This window comes from Ranitomeya variabilis, chromosome 1 (assembly GCF_051348905.1).
Source record: "Ranitomeya variabilis isolate aRanVar5 chromosome 1, aRanVar5.hap1, whole genome shotgun sequence".
NCBI classification, from domain to species: domain Eukaryota; kingdom Metazoa; phylum Chordata; class Amphibia; order Anura; family Dendrobatidae; genus Ranitomeya; species Ranitomeya variabilis.
This window is the reverse complement of record NC_135232.1, coordinates 1,159,698,764-1,159,724,796: the sequence shown is the minus strand read 5'-3', so window position 1 is coordinate 1,159,724,796 and position 26,033 is coordinate 1,159,698,764. Positions and strand designations below refer to the sequence as shown.

The 26,033-nt window shown below is 46.5% G+C and overlaps 1 protein-coding gene across 1 annotated transcript in view; it reads left to right on the top strand.

Annotated features, from left to right (window-relative positions):
* The window catches only part of LOC143793438 (uncharacterized), a 71,818-nt gene that overhangs the window by 37,672 nt on the left and 8,113 nt on the right, over nt 1-26,033 (top strand). Inside the window, exon 3 of the mRNA XM_077280395.1 lies at nt 12,046-12,898. Within this exon, the coding sequence (XP_077136510.1) occupies nt 12,046-12,898 (853 nt within the window). The remainder of the gene's footprint in view (nt 1-12,045; nt 12,899-26,033) is intronic.

The window sequence follows — 26,033 nt, the reverse complement described above, 5'->3', positions numbered from 1 at the left end:
GATGACTCTTCTATGAAGGACATATTTGTTCAGATGGCTCTGAACAGTAGAACAATGTACCATAACCCCAGAGTCTGCTAAATCTTTCTGAAGGTGTTTTGCAGTGAAGCAGGGGTTCTGATTTGGCTGACTAGCAATCCCATGAGCCTCTCTCTGAAATTTTGCTTGGTCTTCCAGACCTTATCTTGATCTCCACTGTTCCTGGTAACTGCTATTTCTTAACTATATTTTGAACTGAGGAAAGGGCAACTTTCTTTGCTATCTTCTTATGGCCTTCTCCTGCTTTGTGTGCCTCCACTATTTTCATTTTCAGAGTGCTAGGCAGCTGCTTAGAAGAACCCAGGGTTGCTGTTTTGGCACAAGGTTAGAAGAGGCCGGGTTTTTATAAAGCTGGGAAATTAGCATCACCTGGCCCTTCCTAAAGATGATAGTGAACGAGCCATAACCCCAACAGGCTAATTAAGGACTGAAATCTTGGTCAAAGTAATCTGAGCACACAAATCTCCAAGGGTGCCCAAACTTTTTCTTTGGACCATTGTTCCTTTCAGTAATTACAATTAAAAAATTACAATATACAGTATATGCTTAAAATTCAAAGGAAATGTGTTTTATTTAACTTTAGCTCTTTTAGAGATCATTTCATCTTCAACTTTCTTAACTGTTCTCAATAACAGCAATTTTGACCAGGGGTGCCCAAACTTTCCCATGCCACTTGTAGTGCAGCGGTGTCCACCCTGTGCAGTGATGAGGCAGTGACCCAGGAAAGTTCAAAGTAAACATAGTTCTAAAACTCACAAACAAAACACACGGTATCCTCCAGATCGCAGCTGGGAAACAAGACAGTCTGTAAATGTGTCCTGTTGCCGTGGGCGACTGCACCATCGTATCATGCTGCAGGGTGGCAGGAGTTCTCTCCGCTTGGCTCTGTGTTCCCTCACACAGGCTAAGCTTTTTACAGAGCCATCTGCTCTTAACCTTGCAAACCCCACACTGACACCGCCAACCCTCTGCTACAGGGCTACCTTCTACATCTCCCCCATTTTTTCTGTGTTCCCCCACAGCTCCCCCATTCTTTCTTTGTTTTACCACAGCTCCCCCATTCTTTTTATACCCTCCAACAGATCCCTCATTCCTTTTATGCCCTCCCACAGCTCCTTCATTTTTGATATATCCTCCCATATCTCCCCTATTCTTTCTATGTCCCCCCACAGATCCCCCATTCTTTCTATATCCTCACACATCTCCCCCATTCTTTCTATGTCCTCCCACAGATCCCCCATTCTTTCTATGTCCTCCCACAGCTCCCCCATTCACACTCTTGGCATTCTCTTGATGAGCTTCAATAGGTAGTCACCGGGAAATGTCTATCAACAATCCTGAAGGAGTTCCCAGACCAGACCTGAACCTAATCGAGATGCCAACAACTGCTAAGCATCTCTGGGAACTCCTTCAAGATTGTTGGAAGACCATTCCCGGTGACTACCTCTTGAAGCTCATCAAGAGAATGCCAAGAGTGTGCAAAGCAGTCATCAAAGCAAAAGGTGGCTACTGTGAAGAACCTAGAATATAAGACATAATTTCAGTTGTTGCACACTTTTTTGTTAAGTATGTAATTCCACATGTGTTAATTCATAGTTTTGATGCCTTCAGTGTGAATTTACAATTTTCATGATCAGGTGTGCCCAAACTTTTGGTCTGTACTGTATATATATATATATATATATATATATATATATATATATATATATATATATATATATAAAATCACAAGTTCAAGTCCCCTAAGGGGACTAAAAAACACAGGGAAATGTTTTTTTAAAGTTTAAAAAAAGTATGAAAAAAAAACATAGAAGTTCAAATAACCTCCCTACTCTCATTTTAAAACTGAGGATAATTAAAAAAATGAAAAATACACGTGGTATTGCCAGGTCCAGAAAAGTGATGAACCTGATCGGTAAAGACTGTAAACAGAAATAAATTCTGCACTACAAAAAAATTGCTGTAATAAGTGACAACATTTCATATCTGTCCCAAAATGCTATCAATAAAAACATTGTTTCACCCCGCCAAAAAAATAATCCCACGCACAGGTCCATTGCCAAAAAATGAAAACATTACGGGTTTTGGAACATGGCCACACAGTCAAAACAAATTTATTTTCAAAGTTCTGATTTTTTTTCACCACTAAAATAATAAAATAATCGTCATGAAAATACAGAAAAATCTTTAAATGAGAAGGCGTGTCCAAACTTTTGGTCTGTACTATGTATATATATATATATATTGTACTACTATATATAGCAATACCACAGTTAAATATATTAAGAGGATAAAAACTTTGAGGGTAAAGCTTCTTAAGGCTTAATATCCATATACACCACACCAATACACTGTCCTGTTGCAGATTCTGGTTTCTTTGGTCATGTATCTATTACTATTTCACATTTTGTTATTTTTAGGAAAAGGTTGAATTAAAAAAAAATATATATATATATAAATAAAAGTAGACATTTATCTGCATGTCTGTTTTTGCACACCTATTTGACAATTGTTCCTGCTGCCACATTTTGCTTTCTGTATGCATACCTAACTGCCATTGTTTATTATATTTATATGATATCCTTTCTGGTAAGGGTTAAATAATGAAGGTTGACGATTGTCTATAGTTGATTACAGTGATTTACAAAACGATTGAAAAATAGTGGCAGTGGACAAAGTGTAAGGGGGTTACCTTCTCTGCTCCGTGCCTGGAACCACTTAGCTGTGCAGCAGGTTTTCCTGGGGGCAGACTTAGAGGCCAGGACAGGAAGGAAGCTGGGCAGAGAGAGGAAAAAGGCGTGCTTTCCAGGGCTAGAGCAGCGTGTGCCGCAGAGAGAGCAGCGTGTGCAGCGGGGAGAGCAGCGTGCACAGCAGAGACAGCAGATTGTGCACAGCAGAGAGAGCAGCGTGCACAGCAGAGAAAGCAGATTGTGCAGCAGAGAGAGCAGCGGATACAGCAGACAGAACAGCATGCATCTGTGCTGCGGGGAGGAGAGAGAGAGCTCCCGGTCGGAGGACTGAGACAGGAAGATTGTCCAGAAACACTGCATCTTGTGAGTACGTGAAAGCAGAATCTGCTGTGACTGGATAGGTGCGCCCTGATGCTCGTGCAAAGACATTGACCCGTGCAAAGACAGTGACCCTTGCAGAGACAGTGGCCCCTAGCACCCACGGCATTAGTGCAGAGCCCCTGATTCCTGTTGGGAGACCCAATAATAGACTGAGCATCGTTGTCCCGAGCATACCTCCCAACCGTCCCGGATCCAGCGGGACTGTCACGATTTTGACAGTCTCCCCCGCTGTCACGGCCAGGACAGGTATGTCCCGCACTGGTTGGGAGGTGTGGAGAATTTATGACTCCATTACCGATGCCATTTTATAAACACCGCCTAATAAAAACTAAGTAGGTTTTTAACTTCGGAAAAATGGCCACCCTCAGTGATGTCACTAGAACATCTGGAGACAAACCTGTGTATTACAGTGCGCGCTCTTGTGTTTAGAATTCTGTTAGGGAATGCACCGCCGGAGATTGATTGCTGGAGACTTCTTTGACTGACAGGCCCATCCACCAATCAGCTGCTCGCCGAGCTCCGTGGACAAATTAGAGGAGAAGGGCTGAGCGGCAGATAGGAAGGATGGTGTGGGAAGAAGAGTCTGTGGTGTTTTGTAAGGCAAGTGTTACATTGCATACCTTCTCATGGAGGTGCTTACTGAGCATAAAGTTCTGTGCGTGGTGCATCTGCATGTGCCGCCATGGAGTGTGTGTTCTGACACTGAATACTGAATACCCAACTTGCCATGGTGCTGCTAGATGAGGTAAGTAAGCTGCTTTATGTGTGGGGTCAGGAGGTGTTTACAGTGTGGATGTAGCAGAGCCATGTGTGTACGAGGTCAGGTGTATGGAGCGGAGCCGTGTGTGTATGAGGTGTATGGAGCGGAGCTGAATGTGTGCGAGGTGTACGGAGCAGAGCCGTGTGTGTATGAGGGGTATGGAGTGGAGCCGTGTGTGTATGAGGTGTATGGAGCGGAGCTAAATGTGTACGAGGTGTACAGAGCGGAGCCGCGTGTGTACGAGGTGTACGGAGCGGAGCCGCGTGTGTACGAGGTGTATGGAGCGGAGCCGCGTGTGTACGAGGTGTACGGAGCGGAGCCGCATGTGTACGAGGTGTACGGAGCGGAGCCGCGTGTGTACGAGGTGTATGGAGCGGAGTGCGTGTGTACGAAGCGGAGCCGTGTGTGCAAAGTGTACGGAGTGCAGCCGCATGTGTAGGAGTAGCTATATGTGGCCATTATACGGTACGAAGTATCATGTGCAGCCAGTATACAGTATGGAGCATCATGTGCAGCCATTATACAGTATGGAGCATAATGTGGCCAATGGCCATTGTACAGTATGGAGCGTCGTGTGTGGCCATATTTTTTTGTTCATAATTATTGTTAACGAAACATTGTGATCAGAAGTGCTAAATGGGTGTGGTTGGGGCGTGGCTAGTTGTGAAATGGGTGTGGCCTAAAATTTGTCCCTCTTTCCCTTCCCCTAAAGTTGGGAGGTATGGTCCAGAGATAGGCTGCACTGTTGAGGCAGAAGACTCAGAGCACAGGGGACCCTGTTTGCCTAGCATCCCCTCTGCTCACCACAGTAACCCCTCAAACCCCAGGTTGCGAGTTCCCAGAGACTACACAGCTCATGGATAACAGAGGGACGACGAGTGCCGCTGTTTCCCTGTGCCTTTGTTTGGAGAAGACGACCCTACAAGCAAGTCCTCATCAGACTGATAAGTGTTTTTCCCAAGAACTTCCGTTTACTTCTGTTATACTGCTTCCCATATATTTTGCACCGTTATTTCTGCAGTTTATATTCTACTGTTTTCTCCCTGCGAGGAGAATATTGCCCCTGTTAATAAACCCCCCTCAACAGTTGGTCTGTCTGTTCCATGGTGACATACTCTACCCTGCACTCTATTACACTTGGCGTAGTCGGCAGGATGTCACACGGTAGCATGGAAAGGGCAGACCAAGCAGTTGGGGAAGCTCCCAGGTCTAGCATTTCCCTGGGAGCCATGTTGAATAATTTGCCAAGGTTCACTGGGAGCAATGTGATGCTGTGGAGCTGGACGGAGTGTATCCGGGGAATGATGCACATGCACACCATGACACCAGCCCTGGAGGCAGAAATTGCATTGATGGCCTTGGAGGAGGAGGCATGGGATTCAGTCATGCATAGGTGTCCCCGGGAGAGAGATACACTAGACAAAGTGCTGCGCATACTGGAGGAAACGCATGGGGACCCCACTGACGTAGGGGAACTTCGTATGCGACTGTTTCACCGGGTACAAAGAGAGGGGGAGACCGTGACCAAATTCATGAATGCCCTAGAAGAGCTCCACACTGCTATTAGATGGAAAGACGGTTTAGGGGTTGGGTCAGTTGATGTGGTGCTCAGGGATCAGCTGGTGATGGGACTGCGTGACACAATGATGAAACAGGCGCTGCGAGAGCATGCGGGTGAAGCCAGACATGACTTTCTCCGAAGTTGGCAGCGAGGCACGTGTGCGAGAACAAGAGCAGGGAGTGACAGGGCCAGTTGGGAGGGTACGGAGCGGGGAAGTAACCACCACGGCAGACAATATCCCTTAATCTCCATTCTCAGGTTGAGGACCTGAGAATGGAGATTAAGCAGGTCCGTGAAGAAATGGCGGCCTCAAGAAGAACTTTGGCAGTAGGGTCAGGCCCTTTGGTGCGAGGCAAAGAAGCTGCCCCCCGAAAGGAGGATGAAGCTACTGGAGCGCCCCCACTGCCGCAGGGCCGAGGGGTACCCAGTACCGGGCCTCTGGGTCTCTGCTCTGGGGTTGTCACGGTGGCTAGACCCGGTCCGTGACCCTGCTGAGGGGCGTCCAGTGAAAGGTGGTGGTAAATGGTGGTGAGGTTGTGGTGCTGTGCAGGTCGCAGTAAATAACGAGGACACCAGGTTGCAGTCTCTTTACCTCTTTACTGAAGGTCTCTGGGTCCTCAGTCCGGAATATGGTCAACCAGGCTGCGCAGGGGTGGTATGGATGAACATAGAGGTCTGTGGAAAAGATGTCGGGAGAAGAGGAGTAGTATTGGTGGATGGAGAAGTAGCTAAAGACCATACCGTGACCCTTGGCATGAATGTGTTAAAAGACCTCGGGAGCCTTCTTTCCAACGAGTCCCCTAAACAGTTCCTACAACAGTGGAGCAACCAAACACCCCAGAAAAGGGTTTTTCAACAGCTGATATGGATAGCCCAGGTCTGGGAAGCATACAGCTACGGAAAGGAACTCGGCAAAGTCATCGTCCCCGCCTCTGTCAATCGAGTGTTGCCCCCTGGACAGACAGTCCTTCCCCTGCCTATACGAACTGGTATCCCGCTGGAAGGGGTGGAAGTCCAGATTGAGCCCAGCAGAGTCGACCAGCTGCCGTCTGGAATATTGGTTGCACGGTCCCTGGCTACCGTGCGGGACGGTACTGTCCTTGTGCGCTGCATGAATTTGGGGGAGACAGATGCAACTTTACCCCCCAGGAGTGAAGTCGCCCAAGTCCTGGGCCTCCCAGACGAGCTGGTCCCATCGGAAACATTGCAGCTGACCGCTAGGCCAGAAGATCCGTGGCTGGTGACCGTCAAAGCGGAGGCAGCTCCGGACCCCAGACTGCTGCTAGAAGGGTGACAGATATTGGAATGCATGAGGGCGGAGCTCTCAGAATTTACCCCACAGCAGGTACCTAAGGTGGAAGCCTTAATGGGGAAATATCAGGAGGTGTTCGCCAGAGACGAAGACGACTTTGGACGTACCACGGCCATCACCCACGAGATACCCACCGGGGATGCGGCCCCAATCCGGGAGCGGTACCACCAAATACCCCTACATATGTACCAGGAGGTGAAGGGAATGCTGTCACATATGTTGAAAAAGGGAGTCATACGTGAGAGTCAGAGCCCGTGGGCTGCCCCTATAGTCTTGGTGAGGAAGAAGGACAGGTCCTTGCGGTTCTGTGTGGACTATCGCCGACTCAACGCTTGCACTGTGCGGGACTCATACCCACAGCCCAGGATAGAGGAGTCCCTGTCAGCACTAGGGAAAGCCAGGTATTTCTCCACGTTAGACTTGGTCAGCGGCTACTGTCAGGTGCCCATGTCCGAGTGAGACCGAGCCAAGGCGGCTTTCAGCCTTCCGATGGGACTGTATGAGTTCGCCCTGATGCACTTTGGCCTAGCCAATGCCCCTAGAACATTTCAGCGACTCATGGAGAGATGCCTGGGAGACTTGAACTTTGAATCCACTTTGATTTACTTGGATATCATCGTCTTTGCCCCTGCATTTGAGGAGCATCTGCAGAGACTGGGGCAAGTTCTGAGTTGGCTACAGAAGTACGGCTTGAAAGTGAAACCCCAGAAATGTCACCTCTTCTGGACTGAGATTGAATACGTGGGGCACATTGTCTCCGCTGAGGGGGTGAGGCCTTCCCAGGAGAAGATTGCTGTGGTACTAGAGTGTCCAACTCCAAAAACTGTGAAGGATGTGCGTGCGATCCTGGGACTTACAGGATACTTCAGACGCTTCGTAAAAGACTTTGCTCGCCTTGCTAATCCACTCCAGGAGTTGTTGAGGGGAGTGCCCTTCTGCGCCAAAAACAGGAACATACAGTGGGGGAAGCGTCAGGAAGAGGCATTCTTGGCTCTGAAGAAGGCTTTGATGGAGGCCCCTGTGCAGGCATATGCTGACTTCACACAACCCTTCATCTTGCACACTGATGGGAGCCTGCAGGGCCTCGGGGCAGTACTATCGCAGATGCAGTATGGAAAAGAGCGCGTCATCGCATACGCCAGTCGGTCTTTGCATGACTCAGAAAGGAATTCCGAAAACTACAGTTCGTTTAAGCTGGAATTGTTGGCGCTGGTGTGGGCAATGACTGAGAAGTTTGCGGAATATCTGGCTGGCTCAGAAGTTCATGTACGCACCGATAACAATCCGCTGGCCCATCTCGAGACTGCCAGGTTGAGGGCCCTAGAACAATGTTGGGTAGCCCGAATGGCCAAGTTTCGATACAGAATTTCGTATAAAAGAGGTACCGAGAATGTTCATGCAGATGCACTCTCTCGAGTGAACTATCGCAAACCAACACCCAGCCAGGATGAAGAACTGGAGGATGTGGAAGTTCCAGGTTTTGGAGAGACTGCCAGGACGATGGCAGCGGTGTGGGAAATTGAACAGGAAGAGGCCTGTGTGAATTTGTTGGAGCAGCCCCGCGACGAGTGTGTCTGAGTGCAGCAAGAAGATCAGGAACTAGCTCAGTTGAGGCGGTGGGTCGTGTCTGAACAAATACCCAATCGTAACGAGAGGAGGTCCATGTCATCTGTAGTGATGAAGATGTTACGCCAGTGGGAGAGGCTTCAGTTGCGGGATGGTATCCTGTAACAGAAGGTATTCCTGCAAACAGAACTTGGTCCTGTATGGCAAACGATTATTCCCTCATCTCTGATAGATCAGGTGGCTAAGGAGGCGCATGAGAAAGGAACACACTTTGGGCCGGAAAAATGTTTCCATTGGTTGCAGCACCTATTTTATCATCCCCACCTGAGGAACATTGTAGAGAAAGTATGCCAGCAGAGCAGGAGTTGTGAGCTGGTCAAACCACCAGAACAACGAGCTCCCACAGAGACGGTGAGGTCTTCTGGCCCCATGGACCTCCTGGCCATAGATTACTTGACAGTCGGTGATAATAGACCGCTTTACTAAATTTGCCGTAGTGACGCCCACATGGGACCAGACTGCCGAATCTGCTGCTCACACAATCTGCAAGCACTTCATACAGGTGTACGGGTGTCCTAAGCGCATCCATTCTGATCAGGGGGCCTGCTTCCTTGGAAGAGTGATGGAGGAGTTGCATCAGCTGTACAAGACCGATAAGTCACGGACCACACCTTACTATCCACAGGGGAACGGGGCTTGTGAAAGATTTAACCGCACTCTGATTCAAATGCTGAGGACACTGGAAGAGGACCAGAAGGCGAGGTGGATGGAGTCCGTCCCTGAATTGGTGTGGGTGTATAACAATCTGAAACACAGCACCACCGGATTCATTCCCTACTCTGTTCTTCGGCCGACCTGGGAAGGGGCTGGCAGAGCTGGAGCCTGAGGAGGACTACCCATGGACCAGGTGTACTCCTGGGTTCAAGAAAACCGTCGTTGGCTGCGGACCATTCAACGGCTAGTGCAGAACCATCTACAAGAACTGGAACACCCTCAGGTAGCTCCTCAAAGGGGGACAGCCCTGCGGCCTGGAGAACGAGTCTTAGTGAGGGAAAAGCACCCACACAACAAATTGGGGTACCGGTGGGAGAAGAGGCCATACCGAGTGAAGCAGCGGGTCGGCAATGGGAGTCCCATTTATGAGGTTCAGCCCGAAACAGAAGAGGGGACCCCAACCCATACACTGCACAGGAATATGTTGCGTCCATGTTTGTCTCGAGATCCTGAATCGGTTCAATTGGCCCCAGCGCCCTCAACGGCTGCACCAGTGATCAATTCTGATGTGGAAGATGAGGAAGACTCCCAATTTCTCCCAGGGAACCCAGAAACAGAGCTGGTGCCTGGAATTACCAACATATCAGAGGAGACCTCGACCCCCACTCCTCCTACAGCAGTTGACATCACTGCCCCTGCTGATTTGAGACGCTCTGAACGTTCAACGGCTGGTGTACCCCAGTTCACTACAATCAGGATGAGTTCATCTGGCAGCAGATTGTACAAGAACTGGAAGATTGCCAAAATGAACTTCGGGAACTCTCGTCCGTGGAATGGCGAGGAAAAAGAGGGGGGAATGTAAGGGGGTTACCTTCTCTTCTCCGTGCCTGGAACCACTTAGCTGTGCAGCAGGTTTCCCTGGGGGAAGACTTGGAGGCCAGGACAGGAAGGAAGCCAGGCTGAGACAGAAAAGAGGCATGCTTTCCAGGGCTAGAGCAGCATGTGCTGCAGAGAGAGCAGCGTGTGCAGCAGGGAGAGCAGATTGTGCAGCAGAGAGAGCAGATTGTGCAGCAGAGAGAGCAGCGTGTGCTGCAGAGAGAGCAATGGATACAGTGGACAGAACAGCATGCAGCTGCACTCCGGGGAGGAGAGAGAGAGCTCCCGGTCGGAAGACTGAGACAGGAAGATTGTCCAGAAAGACTGCATCTTGTGAGTACGTGAAAGCGGACTCTGCTGTGACTGGAGAGGTGCGCCCTGACGCTCGTGCAAAGACATTGACCTGTGCAAAGACAGTGACCCGTGCAGAGACAGTGGCCCCTAGCACCCACGGCATTAGTGCAGAGCCCCTGATTCCTGTTGGGAGACCCTATAATAGACAGCATCGTTGTCCCGAGATAGGCTGCACTGTTGAGGCAGAAGACTCAGAGCACAGGGGACCCCGTTTGCCTAGCATCCCCTCTGCTCACCACAGTAACCCCTCAAACCCCAGGTTGCGGGTTCCCAGAGACTACACAGCTCACGGATAACAGAGGGACGACGAGTGCCGCTGTTTCCCGGTGCCTACGTTGGAGAAGACGACCATACAAGCAAGTCCTCATCAGACTGATAAGTGTTTTTCCCAAGAACTTCTGTTTACTTCTGTTATACTGCTTCCCATATATTTTGCACCGTTATTTCTGCAGTTCATATTCTACTGTTTTCTCCCCTCAACAGTTGGTCTGTCTGTTCCGTGGTGACATAGTCTACCCTGCACTCTATTACAAAAGTAATGTAAAAAACAACAAAAAATCATGAAAAGGCTAATGCAGGAGTCTTGCCAAACTCAGGTCATTACTGTCTGTCAGTGCAGTGTTATTCAATGAGCTGTTGGTTACTACTAGGTTACCATACATTTCTATGGTGAGGTTGTTTTGATATTACTAAAAGAGATTGAAAGGGGTTGGACATATTCCAAGGAGACTTTAGAGTACCTGCCTAACTTACTCATGCTTCTATGTTCATGTACTAAGTTTAGTATCTGCTCTGTATTTTGTACTGAGTATAGTACAGGTGCTGTATTTATGTAGAATGTACTGAGCTTGGTTCTGGTGCTGTATATGTTGCATTACTTCTTATACTTTATTTACTGTGCTTGGTTCTGGAAATGTATTCCCTATATTCTGTGATTGAAATTCAATCACTTTGGCTATGAATTTTGAGAAAGTTACAAAAGTCAGTAAATTTAAATACTTCACAAAACCAGTTAAAATGACAGCCCCATGTGTTCGATAAGATAACACAGACTACTATACCATTTTTGCTTGTAAATCTATTCATATTTTTGAGTGGGAAATGAGAATTAAACATAAAGATAAATTAAAATAAAAATATAGAAGGGTAGGCCTAATAATGTGACCACACAGGTCATTCCAGAATAGTGTATGTGGCACAGTGTATCACACGGCGGTCTGTCCAGCCTGTACTTGCTGTATCTGTACGCCAATATTTCTTTATGCTTCATGTTTTCTGGGTCCATACAGTAATTTTTTACCATTTATCTATGTAATTCTATAAGCATTTATTGAGGGAGTTGGAATTGTAAAGTGCTGCGGAATATGTTGGCGCTATATAAATAAAAACTTATTATTATAAAAAAATTATTATAATAAAAAAATATGAGAATTAAAAAAGTATTAGTGGACGAGGTTTAATATATAAACAGCTCAAACAACACCGATAATTCCAAGTAAGTGAATAACACGCACAAAGTAATGTAAACGAATCACCCATCACATCATGTAAGAATATGAGAACCACAGAAAGTGGCAAGAGCAGCAGCGCAGTCTGCCTCTAGTCGGATTACAAGTGTCCTATTGGGCTCATATCTGACCTGAAAACCCCTCTTTTCTCACCACGGAGCCAGCAGTACTCTGCTTCTGCCAATGTTAGTGCTACAAGCAGCCACAGCCACTTCCTTTCTAGCCGTTCTGAGTCCTGAGAAGTAAAAACATATCACTTAATATTTGATCTCTTTATTTTCTAGATGTTCTGCTACTGACCATCGATAAGTATAGCACCATTCGAGTTGCTCTGGCACCAAAAAGACATCTAGGAAGCTATTATGATAGAGCGAAGGTTGTGGGAAACCTGGCGAAAGCCAGCCATGTGCTCTGCAGTCCAGGAGGAGAACTGTTCTGTGTCCGTGGAGATGACCTCTACAGAGGGCCAATTCCTTCTAAGGAAGGTGTTGATTGGTTTTCTGTGGCCAAAAGAGTCGGAAAAAGTGAATGGTACAAGATTAAAATTATGTTCTTTCATCCGAATGGAGAATTGTACTGCACAACCCATGGTGGAGAGCTCCACAGAGGTCCACAGCCGGACAATGAAAACGTGCCCTGGCTCTATGAACAGTCCACGGAGATTGGGACCAAGGGCTGGGATCAATGTGAAGCCTTACTCTTTCATCCAGGTGGGGACCTGTACGCAGTGCCCAAGGCAGACAGTATTATAAAAGCAAAGCCACCAACGACAAAACAAGAGTTCTCGGAGTGGAATAAGACAACTATAATGGCTGGAGGATCCGGTTGGCTAAAGCTGACCTATTTTATGGCGTTTTGTCCTGAAGGAAAACTGATGTGTGTCCAAAAACAGAATGGAATCATGTACAGCGGGTTCATATCAGAAGATGGTTCATACATAGACAATGCCGACTATTTAGGAAACGATTTTATCATTTTTCCTTTCCTCTCTTTGACAAAAGACAAGACAATCAGCAGCATTATTAGCTTTCAATTCCTACCTGAACGCGGAAAACGATCTTCAGAGACTGCAGAAGTGATAGAGGAGAGAATCTACAATAATCGGAAGAGCAGCACCGCTCTGAAACATACCTTCGCGTGAGTATGCCAATGTGTCTGCCAGAGGTGACAACACCAGTGTTCATGGATCATGGTCATTCAGAAAGGTAACCAGGCAATCCAGGGCAATGTCATGTGAGGGACATCTATTACTACAAGGACTGGTCTTACATCGAGATAGGCATGGATGGACTTCTACTGGATGTAACACCAGAGATCTGATTTTGTTTAGGTTGAACCTAAATTCTAGCCACATCAACAAGAATAAACCTCCTCCAAATGGCGCTGCTTCTTTTACTCTATGTCCCCCACTCTAGACATATGCCCCCCTGTAATAATGGTGCAAACTTTCCCTTCAACTACCTGGGCATCTACCAGAGAACTTCTGTTCTGGCTGACATGATCCAGCCGGGGGTTACTTTCTGCCTTCCCTTCTCCGGTCTGGTCATGGTGGGGTTAACCTCTCCTGATTTTTGGGTGGCTATTTATTGGTGCTGTTGCTGGCACCCTTTGTCAGCGATAGTTCTGGTCCTTGGCTTGAGCAGCTGACCCATAATTCCCTAGTGATCCTTCTGCCTCTGACTTCCTGTATTGGTGTCTGACCCGTTCCCTATCCCTGACTTAGCGCTTGTTTGGTGATTTCTCTTTAGTGTATGACTCGGCTTGAACTTTGAATCCGGCCTCCTGTTTCCCGTTATTAATAGTACACTCTCTGACCGGCTTTTGACTTACTGGCTTGTCATCTGACTCTGCTTCCAGTCTCTCATTTTGGATACCATGTTCCTCATCCAGCTTTGACTCACTGGCTAGTACCCTGACTCTGCTTTCCGTCTCCTGTCTCTTGCACCGCGCTCTCGGCTGTTAACGACCCGGTTACTTTGACTTCTCTCTGGCCATCTCGTGGTGGCGCCCGTTACGGCACCTCTACTCCTCTGGAGGTGAGCTACGGTCGTCCTCCGGTGGTTGCCGGTGGTACTGCACCCTCGGCAACACAACACTGGCATTTTCTTTTTCACATCTTATTTTGGCCAATTGAAAAACAGAAATTCTGTGTTATACATCCAGGTGGTTAAAGGGAAAATGTGCATGTTTATTACCAAGGGGCCATAACTTTAGGACTGGACGGCACAGAAAAAAAGAAAACCATTTCCTGAATTAGTGAAGCAGTGACAATTGGAGGAAGTGCTCAGTGTAAATGTAAAAAATCCAGTGAAAGTAAGTGCACACTTCCCTACATACAGTAGAAGCATTTTCAAAAAATTGTTTGTTATTTTATAGTGTTGGATGTAAACTGATGGTAGCTGAGAGATGGGGAAACAACCGCCATTGCCCTTGGTGAGATGCTACGCCCTGTACATACGGCGCAGCGCACTAGTGTGGTGTATATAGAGATTTATTCACCTTCCTGCGGTCAGGAGGGACGTGGAACTGCTTTACATGGGCCCAAATGCCGTTATTTGCTCCCAAGTGGCTGCTTGTTTTCTAAGCAAAACTGAAAGACTTAAATACACAGAATTTTACATCAAAATTGCCCAAATGCCAATGATGCGCATATAAAATGGGCTGCACTTCCTGGCTACACTAATGAGCACAGGGTTTGTTCCCAGGTTTAGAGAACAAGACAGTTGAAGTGACTGCGTTAGAACTTCAAACATCTGTTTATTCAATAATTATTAAAAAACATTAACAATTTTACAGGAGAGAGGGAGGTAATGGGATAGAGAGGCTTTTACTAAAGTCTGTAAAATCGATATCTAGCAGCAGGTATACACTTACCATATGTCAACCTTACGGAGTGTAAAATGAGGTAACTGAATAGGTATATACAAGACCACCAATATAAATATCATCGTATCAAAATTACATCAATCAGTTTCCAGGAGGGAAATCCGTTAAATGCCCATTCAAAGAACTTCTCTAAATATGGAACTTTATGAATAAACACAAGATGGTGCAAGTGGTACATGAGCATGAAATGAATGATGACCAGTGAGGTCTATCACACATATGAAAGCCATGCATCTATACACATTAATATCCTAGTGAAAAGAGCTGCCAAATAATGACGTGTGTGCCTTCTGTTGTGAATTTGCTTTTTGCTCCCTCTAGTGGTTACTAGTTTTTTGACTCTGGTTTTTCTGTCATTCCTTTTATCCGCACCTGGGTCGTTAGTTAGGGGTGTTGCTATATTAGCTCCCTGGACCTTCAGTTCTATGCCTGGCAACGTAGTTATCAGAGCTAGTCTGCTGTGCTCTTGTCTACTGATCCTGGTTCCAGTTATATCAGCTAAGTCTGCCTTTTGCTTTTTGCTATTTGTTTTGGTTTTGTATTTTTGTCCAGCTTGTTCCAAATCTATATCCTGACCTTTGCTGGAAGCTCTAGGGGGCTGGTGTTCTCCCCCCGGACCGTTAGACGGTTCGGGGGTTCTTGAATTTCCAGTGTGGATTTTGATAGGGTTTTTGTTGACCATATAAGTTACCTTTCTTTATTCTGCTATCAGTAAGCGGGCCTCTCTGTGCTAAACCTGGTTCATTTCTGTGTTTGTCATTTCCTCTTACCTCACCGTTATTATTTGTGGGGGGCTTCTATCCAGCTTTGGGGTCCCCTTCTCTGGAGGCAAGAAAGGTCTTTGTTTTCCTCTACTAGGGGTAGCTAGATTCTCCGGCTGGCGCGTGTCATCTAGAATCAACGTAGGAATGATCCCCGGCTACTTCTAGTGTTGGCGTTAGGAGTAGATATATGGTCAACCCAGTTACCACTGCCCTATGAGCTGGATTTTTGTATTCTGCAGACTTCCACGTTCCTCTGAGACCCTCGCCATTGGGGTCATAACAGTTTGCCAGGCCAGTATTAAATGTTTAATGCATTGCAGAAGAGGGATTATAAGAAAGAAGATTCTGAGTTTTTTTTTTTTTTTTTTCTTCTTCCCCTTTACCTCAGAGTGGCTATGCTTGCTGCAGACATGAATGTCCAGACCTTGATTACAAGTGTGGACCAGCTGGCTACTCGTGTGCAGGGCATACAAGACTATGTTATCAGATATCCTAGGTCAGAACCTAAAATACCGATTCCTGAACTGTTTTCCGGAGACAGGTTTAAGTTTAGGAATTTCATGAATAATTGTAAATTGTTTTTGTCCCTGAGACCCTGTTCATCTGGAGACTCTGCTCAGCAAGTAAAAATTATTATTTCGTTCTTACGGGGCGACCCTCAGGATTGGGCTTTTTCGCTGGCGCCAGGAGATCCGGCATTGGCTGATATTGATGCGTTTTTTCTGGCGCTCGGTTTACTTTATGAGGAACCCAATCTTGAGATTCAGGCAGAAAAGGCCTTGCTGGCTATGTCTCAGGGGCAGGACGAGGCTGAAGTGTATTGCCAAAAATTTCGTAAATGGTCCGTGCTGACACATTGGAACGAGTGTGCACTGGCCGCTAATTTTAGAAATGGCCTTTCTGAAGCCATTAAGAATGTTATGGTGGGTTTTCCCATTCCCACAGGTCTGAATGATACTATGGCACTGGCTATTCAAATTGACCGGCGGTTGCGGGAACGCAAAACCGCAAATTCCCTCATGGTGTTGTCTGAACAGACACCTAATTCGGTGCAATGTGATAGAAAAACCGCAAATTCCCTCATGGTGTTGTCTGAACAGACACCTAATTCGGTGCAATGTGATAGAAAAACCGCAAATTCCCTCATGGTGTTGTCTGAACAGACACCTGATTTGATGCAATGTGATAGAATCCTGACTAGAAATGAGCGGAAAATTCATAGACGCCGGAATGGCTTGTGCTACTACTGTGGTGATTCTACACATGTTATCTCAGCATGCTCTAAACGTATAGCTAAGGTTGTTAGTCCTGTCACCGTTGGTAATTTGCAACCTAAATTTATTCTGTCTGTAACTTTGATTTGCTCACTGTCGTCTTATCCTGTCATGGCGTTTGTAGATTCAGGTGCTGCCCTGAGTCTTATGGATCTGTCATTTGCTAAGCGCTGTGGTTTTACTCTTGAACCATTAGTAAATCCTATTCCTCTTAGGGGTATTGATGCTACGCCATTGGCAGCAAATAAACCGCAGTATTGGACACAGGTTACCATGTGCATGACTCCTGAACACCGCGATGTGATACGTTTCCTGGTTTTACATAAAATGCATGATTTGGTTGTTTTAGGGCTGCCATGGTTACAGACCCATAATCCAGTCCTGGACTGGAAGGCTATGTCAGTCTCAAGTTGGGGCTGTCGTGGTATTCATGGGGATTCCCTGCCTGTGTCTATTGCTTCTTCTACGCCTTCGGAAGTTCCTGAGTATTTGTCTGATTATCAGGATGTCTTCAGTGAGTCTGAGTCCAGTGCACTGCCTCCTCATAGGGACTGTGACTGTGCTATAGATTTGATCCCAGGCAGTAAATTTCCTAAGGGAAGACTGTTTAATCTGTCGGTACCTGAACATACCGCTATGCGTTCATATATCAAGGAGTCTCTGGAGAAAGGACATATTCGTCCGTCTTCTTCCCCTCTTGGTGCGGGATTCTTTTTTGTGGCAAAAAAGGACGGATCTTTGAGGCCTTGTATTGATTATCGGCTTTTAAATAAGATCACTGTCAAATTTCAGTATCCTTTACCACTGTTGTCTGACTTGTTTGCCCGGATTAAAGGTGCCAAGTGGTTCACCAAGATAGACCTTCGTGGTGCGTACAACCTTGTGCGCATTAAGCAAGGTGATGAATGGAAAACCGCATTCAATACGCCCGAAGGTCATTTTGAGTACTTGGTGATGCCTTTTGGGCTCTCCAATGCGCCTTCAGTTTTTCAGTCCTTTATGCATGACATTTTCCGGAAGTATCTGGATAAATTTTTGATTGTTTATCTGGATGATATTTTGGTTTTTTCTGAGAATTGGGATTCGCATGTGGAGCAGGTCAGGTTGGTCTTTAAAATTTTGCGTGAAAATTCGTTATTTGTCAAGGGCTCAAAATGTCTCTTTGGTGTACAGAAGGTTCCCTTTTTGGGGTTCATTTTTTCCCCTTCTGCTGTGGAGATGGACCCAGTCAAGGTCCGAGCTATTCTTGATTGGACTCAGCCCTCGTCAGTTAAGAGTCTTCAGAAGTTCTTGGGTTTCGCTAACTTCTACCGTCGTTTTATCGCTAATTTTTCTAGCATTGTGAAACCTTTGACGGATATGACCAAGAAGGGCTCCGATGTAGCTAACTGGGCTCCTGCTGCCGTGGAGGCTTTCCAGGAGTTGAAACGCCGGTTTACTTCGGCGCCTGTTTTGTGCCAGCCCGATGTCTCACTTCCCTTTCAGGTTGAGGTGGATGCTTCAGAGATTGGAGCAGGGGCCGTTTTGTCGCAGAGAGGCCCTGGTTGCTCTGTTATGAAACCTTGTGCCTTTTTCTCTAGGAAGTTTTCGCCTGCCGAGCGAAATTATGATGTGGGCAATCGGGAGTTGTTGGCCATGAAATGGGCATTTGAGGAGTGGCGTCATTGGCTCGAGGGTGCTAAGCATCGTGTGGTGGTCTTGACTGATCACAAAAATCTGATGTATCTCGAGTCTGCTAAACGCCTTAATCCGAGACAGGCCCGCTGGTCATTGTTTTTCTCCCGCTTTGATTTTGTTGTCTCGTATTTACCAGGTTCAAAGAATGTGAAGGCCGATGCTCTTTCTAGGAGCTTTGTGCCTGATGCTCCTGAAGTCGCTGATCCTGTTGGTATTCTTAAAGATGGAGTTATCTTGTCAGCTATTTCTCCGGATCTGCGACGTGTGTTGCAGAGATTTCAAGCTGATAGGCCTGAGTCTTGTCCACCTGACAGACTGTTTGTCCCGGATAAGTGGACTAGCAGAGTCATTTCCGAGGTTCATTCCTCGGTGTTGGCAGGTCACCCGGGAATTTTTGGCACCAGGGATCTGGTGGCCAGGTCCTTTTGGTGGCCTTCCTTGTCAAGGGATGTGCGGTCATTTGTGCAGTCCTGTGGGACTTGTGCTCGAGCCAAGCCTTGCTGTTCTCGTGCCAGCGGTTTGCTCTTGCCCTTGCCTGTCCCGAAGAGACCTTGGACACATATCTCCATGGATTTCATTTCTGATCTTCCGCTATCTCAGGGCATGTCCGTTATCTGGGTGATATGTGATCGCTTCTCCAAGATGGTCCATTTGGTTCCTTTGCCTAAGCTGCCTTCCTCTTCCGATCTGGTTCCTGTGTTTTTCCAGAACGTGGTTCGTTTGCACGGCATCCCTGAGAATATTGTGTCAGACAGAGGATCCCAGTTCGTTTCCAGGTTCTGGCGATCCTTTTGTAGTAGGATGGGCATTGATTTGTCGTTTTCGTCTGCTTTCCATCCTCAGACTAATGGACAGACGGAGCGAACCAATCAGACTTTGGAGGCTTATTTGAGGTGTTTTGTCTCTGCTGATCAGGACGATTGGGTGACATTCTTGCCGTTGGCTGAGTTTGCCCTTAATAATCGGTCTAGTTCCGCCACCTTGGTTTCGCCTTTTTTCTGCAACTCTGGTTTCCATCCTCGCTTTTCTTCGGGTCATGTGGAGCCTTCTGACTGTCCTGGGGTGGATTCTGTGGTGGATAGGTTGCAGCGGATCTGGAATCATGTGGTGGACAACTTGAAGTTGTCACAGGAGAGGGCTCAGCGCTTTGCCAACCGCCGCCGCGGTGTGGGTCCCCGACTACGCGTTGGGGATTTGGTATGGCTTTCTTCCCGCTTTGTTCCTATGAAGGTCTCCTCTCCCAAATTTAAACCTCGTTTTATTGGGCCTTACAAGATATTGGAAATCCTTAATCCTGTATCTTTTCGTCTGGATCTTCCTGTGTCGTTTGCTATTCACAATGTATTTCATAGGTCCTTGTTGCGGCGGTACATTGTGCCTGTGGTTCCTTCTGCTGAGCCTCCTGCTCCGGTGTTGGTTGAGGGCGAGTTGGAGTACGTGGTGGAGAAGATCTTGGATTCTCGCCTCTCCAGGCGGAGGCTTCAGTACCTGGTCAAGTGGAAGGGCTATGGTCAGGAGGATAATTCCTGGGTGGTCGCCTCTGATGTTCATGCGGCCGATTTAGTTCGTGCCTTTCATGCCGCTCATCCTGATCGCCCTGGTGGTCGTGGTGAGGGTTCGGTGACCCCTCACTAAGGGGGGGGTACTGTTGTGAATTTGCTTTTTGCTCCCTCTAGTGGTTACTAGTTTTTTGACTCTGGTTTTTCTGTCATTCCTTTTATCCGCACCTGGGTCGTTAGTTAGGGGTGTTGCTATATTAGCTCCCTGGACCTTCAGTTCTATGCCTGGCAACGTAGTTATCAGAGCTAGTCTGCTGTGCTCTTGTCTACTGATCCTGGTTCCAGTTATATCAGCTAAGTCTGCCTTTTGCTTTTTGCTATTTGTTTTGGTTTTGTATTTTTGTCCAGCTTGTTCCAAATCTATATCCTGACCTTTGCTGGAAGCTCTAGGGGGCTGGTGTTCTCCCCCCGGACCGTTAGACGGTTCGGGGGTTCTTGAATTTCCAGTGTGGATTTTGATAGGGTTTTTGTTGACCATATAAGTTACCTTTCTTTTATTCTGCTATCAGTAAGCGGGCCTCTCTGTGCTAAACCTGGTTCATTTCTGTGTTTGTCATTTCCTCTTACCTCACCGTTATTATTTGTGGGGGGCTTCTATCCAGCTTTGGGGTCCCCTTCTCTGGAAGCAAGAAAGGTCTTTGTTTTCCTCTACTAGGGGTAGCTAGATTCTCCGGCTGGCGCGTGTCATCTAGAATCAACGTAGGAATGATCCCCGGCTACTGCTAGTGTTGGCGTTAGGAGTAGATATATGGTCAACCCAGTTACCACTGCCCTATGAGCTGGATTTTTGTATTCTGCAGACTTCCACGTTCCTCTGAGACCCTCGCCATTGGGGTCATAACAGCCTTCCAGGGCCGGCTCCAGGTTTTTGAGGGCCCCGGGCGAAAGAGTCTCAGTGGGCCCCCCCTTTAACACATACCACGATTCATGATCGCATATAACACAGCCCACGTAGTATATAACACAGCCACGTAGCATATAATACAGCCATGTAGTATATAACAGCCCACGTAGCATATAACACAGCCACGTAGTATATAGCACAGCCCACGTAGCATATAACAGCCCATATAGTATATAGCACAGCCACATATTATATAACACAGCCCACGTAGTATATAGCACAGCCCACGTAGCATATAACAGCCCATATAGTATATAGCACAGCCACATAGTATATAACACAGCCCACATAGTATATAGGACAGCCATGTAGTATATAGCACAGCCATATATTATACAACACAGCCCACGTAGTATATAACACAGCCACGTAGCATATAACACAGCCACGTAGTTATAGCACAACCCACATAGCATATAACAGCCACGTAGTATATAGCACAGCCCACGTAGCATATAACAGCCCATATAGTATATAGCACAGCCACATAGTATATAACACAGCCCACATAGTATATAGGACAGCCATGTAGTATATAGCACAGCCATATATTATACAACACAGCCCACGTAGTATATAACACAGCCACGTAGCATATAACACAGCCACGTGGTATATAGCACAACCCACGTAGCATATAACAGCCACGTAGTATATAGCACATCCCACGTAGCATATAACAGCCCATATAGTATATAGCACAGCCACATATTATATAACACAGCCCACGTAGTATATAGCACAGCCCACATAGCATATAACAGCCCATATAGTATATAGCACAGCCACATAGTATATAACACGGCCCACATAGTATATAGAACAGCCATGTAGTATATAGCACAGCCCACGTAGCATATAACAGCCCATGTAGTATATAACATGGCCCACGTAGTATATAGAACAGCCATGTAGTATATAGCACAGACATGTAGTATACAGCACAGCCCCCCTACCCCCAAGAATGGCCCCATAGTCCAGTACTCACTGTTATAGTTAAAAAAAAACAAAAAAACACTCCTCACCTCTCAACGTGCCCGCACTGCTCCCTGCTCCGGTCTCGGTGGCTGCCGCTGCACTGCCTGACACACAGCGAGTGCACACCCGCAGTGTCAGAGGCAGAGTGGGGAATGATGGGAGAGGGAGCGTCAGGTGATGCTCTCTCCTCCATCATTTGTTTTGAACTTTACCGGCAGACGCCGGTATAGTTCAATGCAGCGGGGGAGTCGGCGCTGGCGGCAGGCGCCCCCCCCGCCTCACAGGGGCCCCATAGCAGCTGCGTGATGTGCCGATAGCTGAGTGCCCCTGGGGTAGCGGGGGCCCTAGGCACTGGCAGCTGCCTGCCCCTAACGCTGGCCCTGCATGGGTAAAGGCAGTGAACAATGCCTTAATGTGCACACGTCGCGGATTTAGATGCAGATCAGCAGTGTAGTGCACAACCAATGTTAGTCAATGGGAAATTGAGAATTGTTGTGCACATGCTGCAGAAAAATTAGCTCGGATTTGCAGCGTTTTATTTTCCGCAGCATGTCAATTCTTTTTGCAGATCTGTAGCGTTTCTGCACCCATGGACTTACATTGAGTTAGGCTAATCCGCAGCAAAACCGCAGGTTTAAAAAAAGATCTGCGGATGTGCCTGCGAGAAACACTGCATATCGGGAGGGAGGAGAGTGGGTGGGTGGAGTGTGTCGGCGGAGACTGTGTATGTGGGCGGAGACTGTGTGAAGAAGATATGCGTGTCTGTGTGCGGGTGTTAATGTGTATCTGTGTGTGTCTGCGGGGGTCTGCGGGGCTGTGAGGGGGTCTTCGGGGTCGTGTATGTCTGTGTGTGTGTTCGGGTCTGTATGTAAGCAAGCATCGTCCGATGGGACTACTAGTCCCATCCGGCTATGCCTGCTACAGTGACAGCTAGCCAATGATGGGACAGTAGTAGTCCCATCATCCGGCTACTGTGTTCAGGTGTAAAAAAAAAACAAAAACACATACACACATATACAGTACATACAACATACAGTATATACTCACCAATCACCTAATCCCCGAAGCCCTCAATCACCTGTAAAAAAATAAAAAAATAAATAACCACCATATACTCCCTGATCCGATGTAATCCATTTAATAACGAGTGTCCCATGATGATCTCCCTTGGAGAGCTGTCACATTGGCAGATGCGACTGCTCTCCAGGGGCTCCGGTAATACAATGACAGAAGGTATCCTTCCGCACTGTATCCCTCCACCGCTGTGAGTGCAGAGTTCATACTGTTTCTTGCGGCACTGCTGCGTGGGAAAATTCTCATGCAGCAGTGCCGTAAAGTGAGAGGCCATTGAAGCCTCAGTGATAACACTGCAGGAGCCATTGTCTCTTGTCAGTGTGTCACTGGAGGCCCTGTAGAGCTGTCACATCTCCTGATCTCCTGATGTGACAGCTCTACAGGGGATATCGTCTTGGGACACTTGTTATTAAATGGACTGCGTCGGACCAGGGAGTATTTGTGTTGGTTTATTAGTTTTTCTTTTTTTTGCAGGAGATTGAGGGCATCACATGGATTGGCAGAACAATAAAGATGGCAAAACTGTGTTGTGTTTTATTTCATTAAAATATTTTTTTTCTTGCTGTCTCTTTATTTAACCCTTTCACAACTATAGGATTAGTAATGGATAAGTATCTTATTGACGCCTCTCCATTACTAAGCCGGCTTGATGTCACCTTACAATTCAAAGTTGGCATCAACCCCCAACTATTAGCCCATATGCCACCACTACAGGGCAGTGGGAAGAGAGAAGCTAAGTGTCGGAATTGGCGCATCTTACAGATGCGCCATTCCTGGGGCGGCTGTGTGCTGATGTTTGTAGCCGGGGGGCAATATCCATGGTCCCTTCCTAGGCTATGAATATAAGCCCGCAGGTGTCTGCATAGTCTTTTCTGGCTATAAAATATAGGGGGACCCCACGTCGTTTTATTTTGGGGGTCCCCCTGTTTTAATAGCCAGTAAAGGCTAAATATACAGCTGCGTGCTGAGATTCATAGGAAGCTCTATGGGCATTAACTCCTTCCCAAGCTATAAACATCGGCCCCCAGTCACTGGCTTTCCCTCTCTGGCGCAGAAAATTGCGTGGGAGCCCACACCATTTTTTCTTTTTTTTTTAATTCAACAGATATTCCTTTTAAGGCCGGGGTCACACTTGCGAGAAACTCGCACGAGTCTCGCACCTCAATACCCGATACTGCCGCCGGCACTCGGACTGGAGTGTGCGGCTGAATGTATTTCTATGTAGCTGAATGCTCTGCTCCCGAGTGCCGGCCGGGTATTGAGGTGTGAGACTCGTGTGAGTTTCTCCCAAGTGTGACCCCGGCCTAACACAGATTTTGTGTGTGTGTGTGTGTCTGTGTGTCTTTATTTAACTCTTGATGTACCATTTTATTATGTTTATTACTAAACATCGGGCTTGGTGTTATCTATCTATCCATCTATTTATAGATATATCTATAGATAAATAAATAAATAGATAATAGATAGATAGATCTATAGATAGATGTATAGATAGATCTATAAAGTCTAAAAAAGAAGGCAGCACTCCATTTTCCATTTAACTGTGCAGAGTTTAATCAGACCACATGTCTGTGCAGCGACGTTTCGGCTCTGAATGAGCCTTTCTCAAGCCGAAACGTCGCTGCACAGACATGTGGTCTGATTAAACTCTGCACAGTTATATGGAAAATGGAGAGCTGCCTTCTTTTTTGGACTTTATGCATTTGAGTTAACCGGTGAACAGGTTACATGGAGGAAATTGCACCCGGAGATAAGTTTAAAGTTTGTGCTGTTCCTTTTTTGTGAATAGATAGATCTATAGATAGAAGAAAAAAAAAGAAGAAAAAAATAGAAGAAAAAAATAGAAAAAAACGAAAAAAAAGAAGAAAAAAAATATAAGAAAGAAAAGAAGAAAAAAACAAACAAAAAAAGATCTTTAGATCGATAGATCTATAGATAGATAGATCTATTTATCTATAGATCCATCTATCTATAGATCTATCTATAGATCTATCTATCTATACATCTATCTATAGATCTATCTATCTATACATCTATCTATAGATCTATCTATCTATTATCTATCAATCTAACTATCTATCTATTATCTATCTATCTATCTATCTATCTATCTATCTATCTATCTATCTATCTATCTATCTATCTATCTATCTATCTATTTTCTATATCTACTGTATTTATTATCTTTCTATCTATCTAATTATCTATCTATCTATTATCTATCTATCTATCTGTGTGTGTAAACATTATTCTTCAATGGAGTATGTAAATGAAGAGGTTGGACAAAAAATTACATCACAATTCTTTTTTTGTTAAATAAATCTTTATTTAACTTAAAAACAGCATACAAATCCGCATGAAAAAAGTCATGAAAATCCACATCAAAAACGTATCAAATTTTTACTTGCGTTTTCTGCCAAGAGATGCAGAATCTGCTCAGAAAATTCCACAGGCAAATCTGCAATGTGTGGACATATGCTTATACTGCTGCCGTCTAAGGCTACGTTCACATTTGCGTTGTGCGCCGCAGCGTCGGCGACGCAACGCACAACGCAAACAAAACCGCAACAAAACGCACGCTAAAACGCTGCGTTTTGCGACGCATGCGTCCTCATTGGCCGAAAGTTGGACGCAAAAAAAATGCAACTTGTTGCGTTATCTGCGCCCAACGCTTGCGGCCAAAAAAATGCATGCGTCGCAAAACGCAGCACAACGCATGTCCATGCGCCTCCATGTTAAATATAGGGGCGCATGACGCATGCGGCGACGCTGCGGCGCCCGACGCTGCGGCGACGAACGCTAATGTGAACGTAGACTAAGAAAGTCAGAGTCAGCGGTGCCGCTCGTCTACCGGGCTGGGTCCTCATCCGACTGCATGCATCAATCATTTGTCTGGGGCAGACCCGGGTTGGGAAGATAACCAAGGTCCACACTGCAGTGGGTCACCGTGCGCGCACTTCACCACATTGTGGAGCAAAGTACTAGAGGCGGAGATAAGGCCTGCAGTGAGCTAGATAGGCATCTCTACAGTGACAGGCCACAATTACTGTCAAGGTCACCATCCGGGACTTTCAGTTTCACTGCTACATGACCTCTTTCTTCACTATTAGGCTGAGTTCACACGTTGCAGAATTGCCGCGGAAATTTCCACGGCAA